The sequence below is a fragment of the Balaenoptera borealis genome, assembly GCF_965194805.1.
Source record: "Balaenoptera borealis genome assembly, chromosome: 14".
NCBI classification, from domain to species: domain Eukaryota; kingdom Metazoa; phylum Chordata; class Mammalia; order Artiodactyla; family Balaenopteridae; genus Balaenoptera; species Balaenoptera borealis.
In genome coordinates this window covers 83,381,224-83,394,604 of record NC_138875.1, presented here as the reverse complement: position 1 = coordinate 83,394,604, position 13,381 = coordinate 83,381,224, and the positions used below count along the sequence as shown (strand labels likewise).

The following is a 13,381-nucleotide window of genomic DNA, read 5'->3' as shown; positions in this document are numbered from 1 at the left end:
ACGCCCCCAGTTTAGTTCTTTTTCCTTAGGATTGCTTTGGCAATTCTGGATCTTTTGTAGTTCCATATAAATTTTAGGATTATTTGTTCTAGTTCTGTAAAAAATGCCATTGGTAATTTGATAGGGATTGCATTGACTCTGTAGATTGCTTTGGGTAGTATGGCCATTTTAACAATATTGATTCTTCCAATCCAAGAGCATGGGATATCTTTCCGTTTTTTGGAATCATCTTCAGTTTCCTTTTTCAATGTTTTATAGTTCTCAGCATATAGCTCTTTCACCTCCTTGGTTAGGTTTATTCCTAGGTTTTTTTTTTTTTTGGATGTGATTTAATTTAATTTTTTTATTTATTTTATTTAATTTTATTTTCTTGGCCCTACCACATGGCTTGTAGGATCTTAGTTCCCTGACCTGGGGTTGAACCTGGCCCCTTGGCAGTGAAAGCATGGAGTCCTAACCACTGGACTGTCAGGGAATTCCCTTGACGTGATTTTAAACAGAATTTTTTTTTTTTTACTTCCTCTTTCTGATATTTCATTGTTAGTGTAAAGAAATACAACAGATTTCTGTATATTAATCTTGTATTCTGCTACCTTGCTGAATTCATTTATGAGTTCTAATAATTTTTGTGTGAAGTCTTTAGGGTTTTCTATGTAGAGTGTCATGTCACCTACATATAATGACAATTTTACCTCCTCCCTTCCAATTTGGATACCTTTTATTTCTTTTTCTTATCTGATTGCTGTGGCTAAGACTGCCAATACTGTGTTGAGTAAAAGTGGTGAGAGTGAGCATACTTGTTCCAGAATTTAGTGGGAAGGCTTTCAGCTTTTGGGTGTGGGTTTGTCATAAATGGGTTTATTATGTTGAGATATGTTCCCTTCTATACCCACTTTGGTGAGAATGTTTTATCGTGAATGGATATTGAATTTTATCAGGTGCTTTTTCTACATCTGTTTAGATGACCATGTGGTTTTTGTCTTTTCTTTTGTTGATGTGGTGTTATCACATTGATTGATTTGCATATGTTGAACCATCCTTGCATCCCTGGAATGAATCCAACTTGATCATGGTGTATGATCCTTTTTACATGTTGTTGGATTTGGTTTGCTAATGAGTATTCTATTCTTTTCCCTCAAATTTATCATGCCAGCAATGTACATAAACAAAATCCCTTTGAGATCATCAATAAAGGGCTCCTGAGACCCGAAAGTTTGAAAATCACTATTACAGATCCACAAGAAAGGCTCCAATTAAAAAATGAGCCAAAGACAGGCATATCATTTTTAAAAATCCACACAAATGCACAATTAACATGGCAAAAAGTGAAGTTCCCTAATAAAGAAATGCAAATAAAATATAAGATACTATTCTGCTTATTAAATTGACAATTATAAACAGTACTATAAATAGCCTTTGAAGGGCAGTTTGGCGGAAGGTATCAAAACCCAATAAAAATAAAAAAATAAAGCTAAGTTAAAGGTAAAAAAAGAAAATTTCCTTCTGACCATTTTCGGGAATATGGCCTATAGAAATTATTAAGAATGTGTCTGAAGATTTAGCTTCAATATTTTTATCATGGTTTTTTTTTTAATAATCTGAAAGTTCAAAAATAACCTAAAATCCAAATGATAGAAAAATCTTCCAATGGAAGAAAATCATGGATAATGCATTTTTTTCCCTCTAATTCCTCTAATTCAGTCTAAGGTAATAGAACCCTTAGAGTGCTTTGATGGCCACCTATTGCTTAATTTTATGGAACTGTCATTAATCTGACCCTGACTCCCTTTCCCCTAGGTAGTTTGTCCAGTGAATGCCAAATAATAACCAATCAGCATAGAGCACATTGAGTAATCGGTAGGTTTGTTCTTTCACCAAAAACATTTATAGCTTTTAGCTTTTAAAAATAGTTCCAGAGCACAGCAAGATAGAGAAGGGGAAGATTGGCCTAGATAATACAGAGGATAGCAGATGAACAGGATTGATTTCATTTTGGGCACTTTGCCCAGGACACTTTTAATAGAACATATAGTTAGTCTGGGGATTCTGAATCTGTGGTTATGTCAGGCTTACACATTTATTCTTTAAAAGGAAAAATTGCAAGTAATTAGATTCTAGGTACATTGGTATGACTTAAATTTTTTAAACTGTTTCTGTAATACAGCCATTGATAATTTGCTTTTTGTAGGCTGGATTCCTTAATATTAAAACTAACTCAGTCATGAATAGAAAAATATTTTGAACTTCCTTCCTCTAAAACACAATGTGTTCCTCATTTCTTTCAAAGTTTAAGTCAAGTTTAAAAAAGATGTCTAAACTAGGAATTAGAGGGTTATTTTTATGTGAAGAATTTTTAATCTTACTGTTTTTAAGGACTTTGTATATTCAGGAATCAATCAAGTCTTTAAGAAAAAAAAAAAAAAACCTAAATTTTAGAAATGTTCTCCTTCCTATTTTGCTACCTTACAATTTATAATACTGACCTTAGATTTAGCCTTTAAAATTAGGAGGTAAAATACCATATGATAATAGAGCTTGCATTGGGATAGTGGCTTTGAGTGAATTTTTTCCTTTTTTCTGTTTTCTAAAATTTCAGTAATACATTCATTACTTTCATTATTTATAAAACTATTTATAAACCCCCCCCCCAATTATCCTTGTAAAGAATTGGGCATTTAAAAGGCTAAGCTTATCAAAGAATTTTCTCATATTAGGTAATATGAAGGCTTTCTTTTGAAGTGATGCGTTTAAGTATAATAAGCCAGATTCTTACCATGGACATTTTAAAAATAATGTAGTTAATAAAAGGTTGGAGCAGAAAAAATTATTTTATGTAGTAAAAATTCTTAGTACTAATGGTACATAAGAGAAAGTGATTTTTTTTTATGTGTTATGTTCTGTTTCAGAAATACCAGAAAATTTTCACATTTGCTTCTCATATTGAGCAATACTTTTAATGAGCCAGTGCCTTGGGACCTTTACACCTACTGTTTCCTCTACTTGGAATGCTCTTCCTTGCTTCTTCCTCCTTCCTGTGATGTATTCCTGCTACTTCAGTCTTGGCTTAAATTATTTTTGAGAAACTTGTCAAAACCCACCTCCCTAAAATCCAACCCCACATTTCCTACCTTCATCACAACCCAGTTTAAACTCCTGTTATTTATTCTCAGGTCCCCTTCACTGCTTCATAATGTTCACCGTGGTTGTGAACATCAGTTCAATGTTTATTTCCCCCACTATTCCTTAAGCTTGATGAGGGCAGGACATGCGAGCATCTTGTTTAGAATTGTATTCTCTGCGTCTGGCACAGTGCCTAGTACATAATAGTTAATAAATAGTACTTGTCAAATGAATTCCTTTAAATATTCACTTCACTTGCTTTTCCAAACTCTTGTTGGTATTATTTAATAACGGGGTCTTTCCATTAGAGTAGTTATAACTTTAATATCATTAGTAGGTAAATAGCTGAATTAAGCAACTATGAGTTCCCACTAATTTGGAATATTTTTAGCTTTTTAACATTTGGGATGAACTTCAGATGCTTCATAGGGTATATGGTCACAGTACCTTTCTTAAATGATAAATAGTAGCTACAAGTGTTGACTATTCTGGTTGGCTATTTTAACCCCAGTAGATCCAGTGCCACCAAAATAGTACAGTACATAAGAGATATCATGATAAGACCCCAACCAGAAATGGTCTTCTGCTTTCTTATTCTTCTTTTTTAATATTTATTTATTTATTTATTTTGGCTGCGCCGGATCTTAGTTGCAGCATGAGCACTCTTAGTTGCGGCATGCAGACTCTTAGTTGCAGCATGCATGCGGGATCTAGTTCCCTGACCAGGGATCGAACCCCGGTCCCCTGCATTGGGAGCATGGAGTGTTACCCACCGAACCACCAGGGAAGTCCCTTCTTCTTCTTTTTAACCTTTTTACTCTTATAGTGTTGAAGTTTCTGTTTTCCTAATCCTTATTTGTAAAGCCCAAAATAAATAGCTTTTGTATAATGATTTACAGTGTTTAATGGGTCCAAAAATTAAAAACATACACAAAGTATTTTAACTGAACAGTTAGTCTTTCCAACTTTTCTAATAAAACTAAGTTATTATTATATACTTGTGACCCACATGTAGGATGGTAGAAAAGAAAATTTTTCTAATACACTGAGGTTATTATATATGATATTTAGCAACTACTTTTCTACTTATTAAACTACATGTTGTGTTCTTTTACAGTTCAAACGATATGTCAGTAAACTTCGAAGCAAGAGTACAGTTTTCAAAAAGAAGCATCAGATAATAGCTGAATTTAAAGCTGAATTTGGTCTCTTGCAGAGGACAGAAGAACTTCTTAAGCAACGTCATGAAAATATTCAACATCAACTGGTAATACAGTGTTACCTCGGGGTTCTAAAAGTACAAATGCCAGGAGGTTTATAGGTTATAGCTTTTTACTGAGGTCATTGTTTTTATTAGAAAAACCATAAAATTATTCATTTTCTCTGATTAATTACAGAGATGACATAAAAGCCTATTTTTTGTATTTTACTGTAGCAGTAGGCACTAACTTTTTTATGTGTTCTGACTTTGGGGTAATTAATAGAAGTTGAATTCTATTAAGTAGGTTTTTCTTTTGGTTAGCTAGTTAATATGACCAAAATGATCATACCAAGAGATTGACTATAAAATAATTTATTTATCATGGCCTGCTGGGCAGAAATCTAAGCAGCCACTTCCATGGAGCTTTGGAAAGAAGTATCCAGGGAGGGTTCTATATGGAAGTTTGCCTGCAGGCTTGTTCCTTATATATTTGTGCCTTGGTTTTCAGAAAAAAGTTAAACCCAGAGAAATCCCTCTAGCAGCAAAGCTGTTCTCATCGTGGGTACCAGTTCCTCTGAGTTTTCTTGATTTGGCTTTTTTTTTTCTTTTACCCATGGGGAAGTGATTTCATCAGGATGTTGGCTTACCAGCTAGCAATAATCTGGTAGAGGTGAATGAAATTTCAACCAGTTGTAATTAGCTGGCAATATGAACTTTTCTGTCTCATTCTGTTGAATATTGTTTGCTTCTAGGGAACTTAAGATTGAAAATTTACAGTGCATCAAACATAGATTCTAACAGCGCTAAACATAGATTGTAACAGCACTTTTAAAATTGATATGTAGTAATTGCATTATTGCTCACTTTAAAATATTTTCTCATTTTCATTGTGATTTCTTTGACCTATGGTTATTGCTTAAAACCAAACATTTGAGGATTTTCTAGTTACCTTTCTGTTATTGATTTCTAGCTTATTTCCGCTGTAACCAGGAAACATACTCTGTGATTTCAGTCCTTTGAAATTTTTGAATGTTGCATTATGGCCCAGCATGTGGTCTGTTTTGATCATTGTTCCATGTGCAGTTGAGAAGAATATATATTCTGCAGTTGTTGGGGATGGTGTTCCATAAAAGTCAATTCAGTCCAGTATGTTAACCATGCTACTCAAATCTTCCATGTTTCTTTTTTTTTTTTTTTTAAACATCTTTATTGGAGTATAATTGCTTTACAATGGTATGTTAGTTTCTGCTTTATAACAAAGTGAATCAGTTATACATATACATATATCCCCATATCTCCTCCCTCTTGCATCTCCCTCCCACCCTCCCTATCCCACCCCTCTAGGTGCTCACAAAGCACGGAGCTAATCTCCCTGTGCTACGCGGCTGCTTCCCACTAGCTATCTATTTTACATTTGGTAGTGTATATATGTCCATGCCAGTCTCTCACTTCGTCCCAGCTTCCCCTTCCCCCTCCCCGTGTCCTCAAGTCCATTCTCTACATCTGCGCCTTTATTCCTGTCCTGCCACTAGGTTCTTCATAACCTTTTTTTTTTTTTTTTTTTGAGATTCCATATATATGTGTTAGCATACGGTATTTGTTTTTCTCTTTCTGACTTACTTCACTCTGTATGACAGACTCTAGGTCCACCCACCTCACTACAAATAGCTCAATTTTGTTTCTTTTTATGGCTGAGTAATATTCCATTGTGTATATGTGCCACATCTTCTTTATCCATTCATCTGTCAATGTGTACTTAGGTTGCTTCCATGTCCTGGCTATTGTAAATAAAGCTGCAATGAACATTCTGGTTCATGACTCTTTTTGAATTATAGTTTTCTCAGGGTATATGCCCAGTAGTCGGATTTCTGGGTCGTATGGTAGTTCTATTTTTAGTTTTTTAAGGCACCTCCATACTGTTCTCCATAGTGGCTGTATCAATTTACATTCCCACCAACAGTGCAAGAGGGCTCCCTTTTCTCCACACCCTCTCAAGCATTTATTGTTTCTAGATTTTTTGATGATGGCCATTCTGACTGGTGTGAGGTGATACCTCATTGTAGTTTTGATTTGCATTTCTCTAATGATTAGTGATGTTGAGCATTCTTTCACGTGTTTGTTGGCTATCTGTATATCTTCTTTGGAGAAATGTCTATTTAGGTCTTCTACCCATTTTTGGATTGGGTTGTTTGTCTTTTTGATATTGAGCTGCATGAGCTGCTTGTAAATTTTGGAGATTAATCCTTTGTCAGTTGCTTCATTTGCAAATATTTTCTCCCTTTCTGAGGGTTGTCTTTTCGTCTTGTTTATGGTTTCCTTTGCTGTGCAAAAGCTTTTAAGTTTCATTAGGTCCCATTTGTTTACTTTTGTTTTTATTTTCATTTCTCTAGGAGGTGGGTCAAAAAGGATCTTGCTGTGATTTATGTCATAGAGTGTTCTGCCTATGTTTTCCTCTAGGAGTTTTATAGTGTCTGGCCTTACATTTTGGTCTTTAATCCATTTTGAGTTTATTTTTGTGCATGGTGTCAGGGAGTGTTCTAATTTCATACTTTTACGTGTATCTGTCCAGTTTTCCCAGCACCACTTATTGAAGAGGCTGTCTTTTCTCCATTGTGTATTCTTGCCTCCTTTATCAAAAATAAGGTGACCATATGTGTGTGGGTTTATCTCTGGGCTTTCTATCCTGTTCCATTGATCTATATTTCTGTTTTTGTGCCAGTACCATACTGTCTTGATTACTGTAGCTTTGTAGTATAGTCTGAAGTCAGGGAGCCTGATTCCTCCAGCGCCGTTTTTCTTTCTCAAGATTGCTTTGGCTATTCGGGGTCTTTTTCTTTCCATACAGATTGTGAAATTTTTTTGTTGTAGTTCTGTGAAAAATGCCATTGGTAGTTTGATAGGGATTGCATTGAATCTGTAGATTGCTTTGGGTAGTATAGTCACTTTCACAATGTTGATTCTTCCAATCCAAGAACATGGTGTATCTCTCCATCTGTTGGTATCATCTTTAATTTCTTTCATCAGTGTCTTATAGTTTTCTGCATACAGGTCTTTTGTCTCCCTAGGTAGGTTTATTCCTAGGTATTTTGTTCTTTTTGTTGCAATGGTAAATGGGAGTGTTTCCTTAATTTCTCTTTCAGATTTTTCATCATTAGTGAGTAAGAATGCAAGAGATTCCTGTGCATTAATTTTGTATCCTTCTACTTTACCAAATTCATTGATTAGCTCTAGTAGTTTTCTGGTAGCGTCTTTAGGATTCTCTCTGTATAGTATCATGTCATCTGCAAACAGTGACAGCTTTACTTCTTCTTTTCTGATTTGGATTCCTTTTATTTCTTTTTCTTCTCTGATTGCTGTGGCTAAAACTTCCAAAACTATGTTGAATAATAGTGGTGAGAGTGGGCAACCTTGTCTTGTTCCTGATCTTAGTGGAAATAGTTTCAGTTTTCCACCATTGAGAATGATGTTGGCTGTGGGTTTGTCATATATGGCCTTTATTATGTTGAGATAAGTTCCCTCTATGCCTACTTTCTGGAGGGTTTTTATCATAAATGGGTGTTGAATTTTGTCAAAAGCTTTTTCTGCATCTATTGAGATGATCATATGGTTTTTATCCTTCAACTTGTTAATATGGTGTATCACATTGATTGATTTGCGTATATTGAAGAATCCTTGCATTCCTGGGATAAACCCCACTTGGTCATGGTGTTTGATCCTTTTAATGTGCTGTTGGATTCTGTTTGCTAGTATTTTGTTGAGGATTTTGCATCTGTGTTCATCAGTGATACTGGCCTGTAGTTTTCTTTCTTTGTGACATCTTTGTCTAGTTTTGGTATCAGGGTGATGGTGGCCTCATAGAATGAGTTTGGGAGTGTTCCTCCCTCTGCTATATTTTGGAAGAGTTTGAGAAGGATAGGTGTTAGCTCTTCTAAATGTTTGATAGAATTCGCCTGTGAAGCCGTCTGGTCCTGGGCTTTTGTTTGTTGGAAGATTTTTAATCACAGTCTCAGTTTCAGTGCTTGTGATTGGTCTGTTTATATTTTCTATTTCTTCCTGGTTCAATCTTGGAAGGTTTTGCTTTTCTAAGAATTTGTCCATTTCCTCCAGGTTGTCCATTTTATTGGCATATAGTTGCTTGTAGTAATCTCTCATGAACCTTTGTATTTCTGCAGTGTCAATTGTTACTTCTCCTTTTTCATTTCTAATTCTATTGATTCGAGTTTTCTCCCTTTTTTTCTTGATGAGTCTGGCTAATGGTTTATCAATTTTGTTTATCTTCTCAAAGGACCAGCTTTTAGTTTTATTGATCTTTGCTATTGTTTCCTTCATTTCTTTTTCATTTATTTCTTATCTGATATTTATGATTTCTTTCCTTCTGCTAACCTTGGGGGTTTTTTTGTTCTTCTTTCTCTATTTGCTTTAGGTGTAAGGTTAGGTTGTTTATTTGAGATGTTTCTTGTTTCTTGAGGTAGGATTGTATTGCTATAAACTTCCCTCTTAGAACTGCTTTTGCTGCATCCCATAGGTTTTGGGTTGTCGTGTTTCTATTGTCATGTATTTCTAGGTATTTTTTGATTTCCTTTTTGATTTCTTCAGTGATCTCTTGGTTATCAAGTAGTGTATCGTTTAGCCTCCATGTATTCATGTTTCTGTTTATATTTTCATCTGCTTATTCCATCAGTTATTGAAAAAGATGTTTTAAAATATCTCTGATCTTTATCCTTTTAGTTCCATCAGTTTTTGCTTTACATCTTTTCTTTTTTTTGTTGCTTTTTTAAAATTTATTTTTATTTATTTATGGCTGTGTTGGGTCTTTGTTTCTGTGCAAGGGCTTTCTCTAGTTGTGGCAAGCGGGGGCCACTCTTCATCGCGGTGCACGGGCCTCTCACTATCGCGGCCTCTCTTGTTGCAGAGCACAGGCTCCAGACGCGCAGGCTCAGTAATTGTGGCTCATGGGCCCAGTTGCTCTGCGGCATGTGGGATCTTCCCAGACCAGGGCTCGAACCTGTGTCACCTGCATTGGCAGGCAGATTCTCAACCACTGTGCCACCAGGGAAGCCCCTGCTTTACATCTTTTCTTAAGCTGGGTTCCTTAGAAGCAGAGCCTGAGAGGGGAGTACTTGGTGCAAGTGATTTACTGAGGGAGGGAGTACCTTCAGAAGAAGGAGAATGAGGGAACAGATGGAGCAGCAGAAAAAAGCCAAGCAAGGATGTATTCCCGACTGAAAACAGCTTCATTTTGATTCCATGAGGAACTTTGGAGCACACATTGCACCATGGAGTTGATTCCACCTTGAGGCAAGGGGGCTGGCCTTTTATACTCCCATATCAGTCAGTCATTGGCTATGGCATGGTATAACCTCCTAGATGAGGCAGCCCCCCTTGGGCTAAGGGCATGTTCTGGAGAAGGGGGCATCTGTGAGCCATTAGCGGTCAACTCTCATTGCAGCTTGCAGATGAGGTTTGAGTAGAGCACCAACAACATCCACTATAAGCCACCCCTTGTACTACTGAGATCTACTTGTTTCTCACATTAAAGTCACTCCATTCTGGTATAGTTTATACAGGATTACAGTTGGTCAAAATTTCTAGGAAAACAGGAGGGTTAGGAGGACAAATTAAAACTCTCTTTGCTTCATTTGATCCCAAGGACATAATTGATACTCAATATCTCCTTCCTCTACCATCCATCCTAGATTCCCCACACCTTTGGCTAGCACCTCCAGTGGTCTATCAGGGGTCCCCAACTCCCAGGCCATGGACCGGTACTGGTCTGCAGGCTGTTAGGAACTGGGCCACACAGCAGAAGGTCAGCGGTGGGCGAGCCAGCGAAGCTTCATCTGCCGCTCCCCGTCACTGGCATTACCTCCTGAGCCATCCCCCCCATCCCCACCCTCTGCCATCTGTGGAAAAATTGTCTTCCGCGAACCCGGTCCCTGGTGCCGAAAAGGTTGGGACTGCTGGATGACTTACTTGGTGGGATGACTCAGTCCCTCATCCTTAAGAGGTATGAGATTCTAGTACAATGCCCTTATCAGGCTGTGGTTGCTAAACTTACCCATTTAGTGTTAAAACTGGGCATGAGAGTACCAAGATATGCCCTAATGGATCACCTGAATGCCAAACTTATTCCTATCTGTCCCTCATTATATAGCAGCATCTGTATATCCTTAACATGTTCTGCCAATAAATTGCTCTTTTCTTTGCCTGCTGGTCTGTGGGCATGACGAGCCCAAGTGACAAGATGGTAGGCAGAGCATGAAGTTTAAAGGGCCTCTCAATGTGCCTTCTGGTGGAATCATGTGCCTTATGGAAACCAGAACATTTATACCCACAGAGCCTAAAGTTGTCAAGAAGGGAAGCATAATTCCCTGTGGATGAGTGGGAATTCTGGTGAGTGATAACACTCATACTTTCGTCTCATGGTTCCAAGACCCATGTATTTTTGGGTCTTTGGATCTATTTGGAACACAACACCATGTAATGGACATTGGTTTAAGATATACACTCCATCATGAAGAATAGAACTTATCTTCACAGGCCATCAGTTCCAAGCTGGTACCTTAGCTGTACGTTCATAGGGCCCTTCCACTATTCAGTCAGGCCATTAGCTTTCTGGATGGTGTGTGGTACAGTGACTGAATCCTGTGGTCATGTTCCCATCACCATACCTACTTTGCCATAAAGTAGGTCCCTTGGTCTCAGGTGATATTATGAGGGATTCCACATTAGTAGACCAGACATTCTGAGCCTTTGGATAGTGGTGCTGCCTAAAGCACTGTGGGCAAGAAAAGCAAACCCTTACCCAGAATATGGGTCAGTCTCATTCAGGATGAAGTGTTGTTCTTTTCAAGGTAGAAAGAATCTGGTGTTATCAAATTGCCACTAAGGAGATGATCAGTTTCCTCAAGGGATGATTCCATACCCAGAACTCAGGATTGGTCTCTGTTGCTGCCAGCTCAGACACTTGGCAGTAGCATTAGCTAGATGAGCATTAGTGAGAGAGCCCATGTTATTTGGTCCATACTTAGCCTCCATCTCTGCCAACATAGCCATTCTGTTCATGAGCCCATTGTCCACACACTGGGTGGCCAATGACAGAGGCTGGCTGACATCTACTGTCAGCCTTTTTTGGCCTTTTTGGAAAGGCCAAATCATCCTTTCCACTCGGCTGCTGAGTGCCTCTTCTGCTGTGGACATTGTCCAGTGGCCATATACATGTGATGAAGAGATCTTCACACTTAGTGTTAACTCTTATAGCTCCATCCAGATGCCTCTTCCCGAGACCTCCTTGTCCCCAGTCATTCAGTCTTGCTATCTTGCTTCCTCCAGGCCCCTGACCAACAAGCTAAGCCGTTTGCCACTGCCCAGAAGATAAAAGATAATCTGGGGTTTTAAGGTTCTCAAGTGAGCCTATCCAGTTATCCCCATTTCAGACTCAGCACCCTTTCCCTTCCCTATCAGAGCCCTGACTTTGACATAGGATATATTCAGCCTTCTCTGAAGTTTTGCCAGTCTTACAATTTAAGTCCTGTCCATGGTTTTCAGCTCTCTCTGCCCCGTAGCCACAGGAAATGAGGGTTTCTTTAAAGCTCCTAAGGAGGTTCTCTGACTTATCACTTTGCTTTAAATTACTGATTAATGGATTTGAGCCTGTCATTTGAGCTTAGCAACAGCCACCCCAATTTCATAGTCCTTATAGTTACTATTTCTTCACGCTTCTCGGACACCAGCAACACTGTACCAGCTAGTATGTTCCTGTGATAGTTCAGGTCCTCCAAGAAGCATACGCCCAGATTGGATTAGATGTACAAGAGATTTATTGGAGGAAGCCTTTGTGAAGGGCAAAGGGAATTGAGCAGCAGACGGCAGGGAAAGCCTTTAGGCTCTAAATGCCTTTAGGCTCTTCTGTGAAGGAAGAAGAAGGAAGGAGGATTGGAGAGGAAGAGCCTTAGGCTGTAAGCACAGTTTTAAGGAAGTTTTGGTTGGGATGATGGGGAGTTCCTGAGCCAGTCACCAATTAGAGGAGTTCCCTGTCAGACAGGAATGGGTCAGCCTCTGGCTGGGAACAGCCTGGGGGAAGCATGGCCTTGGTGTGAACGTGATGGTGGATCCAGAGGGGCAGCAGTTATGCCTGTCAGTCAACTTTGTTCCTCTCAGCAAACTCTCTTGAAGGAGATTCAAGCCATCCATTGTCATGCCCACCATAATCCCTTCCACCTATATTCTGCCCTAGTTCACCAGTCTTAGCAATTGTACTGCTATAACATGCCTAGGACTAACGATACTCTGCTTGCCCCCAATGATAGGGCTCTCAGTTCCATTCACCCGGTGAGTGATCCTACCCTAGAAGCCCATCCTTGTAGTTTGGTCAGGTTCTCTAGAAGCAGAACCTGAAACAAGAATTCTTATTCCTCCCCATATGATTAATTCAGTGAGTGCTCTTAGGAAAAAAGAAGTAAAGGAAACAGGATGAAGCAGGAGGAAAAAGTGGATTCATTTGGAGTCCAGTTTCATTCTGATTGCATAAGGAGCTCTGGAGCATAAATTGCATCACAAAGTTGGTCTCATCTTTAGGCAAGAGGGCTACCCCTTTGGACCCCTGTGTCAGTCAGTAATTTGCTATGGACCCTCTTACTACCACCCAAGAGTGGTGTGATACAGTTCCTTTTCAACCAAGGGTACACTTTGAAGAAGGGACAGCTGTAAACCATCAAAATACTGACTCTCACAACAGCTAGGGGATGGGTACACTGACACAATAAGCAGATCAGGGCAGAGCACCCACAGTATCCACGGAAAATACCCTGAGATTAGTCCATACAGATTCATTTTAGTTATCTTCCTATTGGCAGTGTTTGACATAGTTCATAACTCCCTCTTCCTGTAAAATTTTTCTTTGCTTGTCTTCTAGCACACTGCACTCTCCTTGTTTTTCCCTTACTAACACTCCTGTTCCTACTCCATGGCGGATTTCTTCTCATTTCTCCAAAGCCTAGATATTTGAGTTCCCCAGGCTTAGGCCTTGGATCTCTTCTCTACCATCACTCCCATGGTGAT

General features: G+C 38.6%; 1 protein-coding gene across 9 annotated transcripts in view; it reads left to right on the top strand.

Moving 5' to 3' along the window:
* The window catches only part of IFT81 (intraflagellar transport 81), a 201,694-nt gene that overhangs the window by 158,876 nt on the left and 29,437 nt on the right, over window positions 1-13,381 (top strand). For 8 of the 9 annotated variants that reach the window (XM_082355910.1, XM_082355913.1, XM_082355908.1 and 5 more), the window contains one exon: window positions 4,238-4,387. In XM_082355910.1, coding sequence (XP_082212036.1) covers window positions 4,238-4,387 — 150 coding nt within the window. The remainder of the gene's footprint in view (window positions 1-4,237; window positions 4,388-13,381) is intronic. The other variant, XM_082355912.1, reaches the window with a different exon arrangement.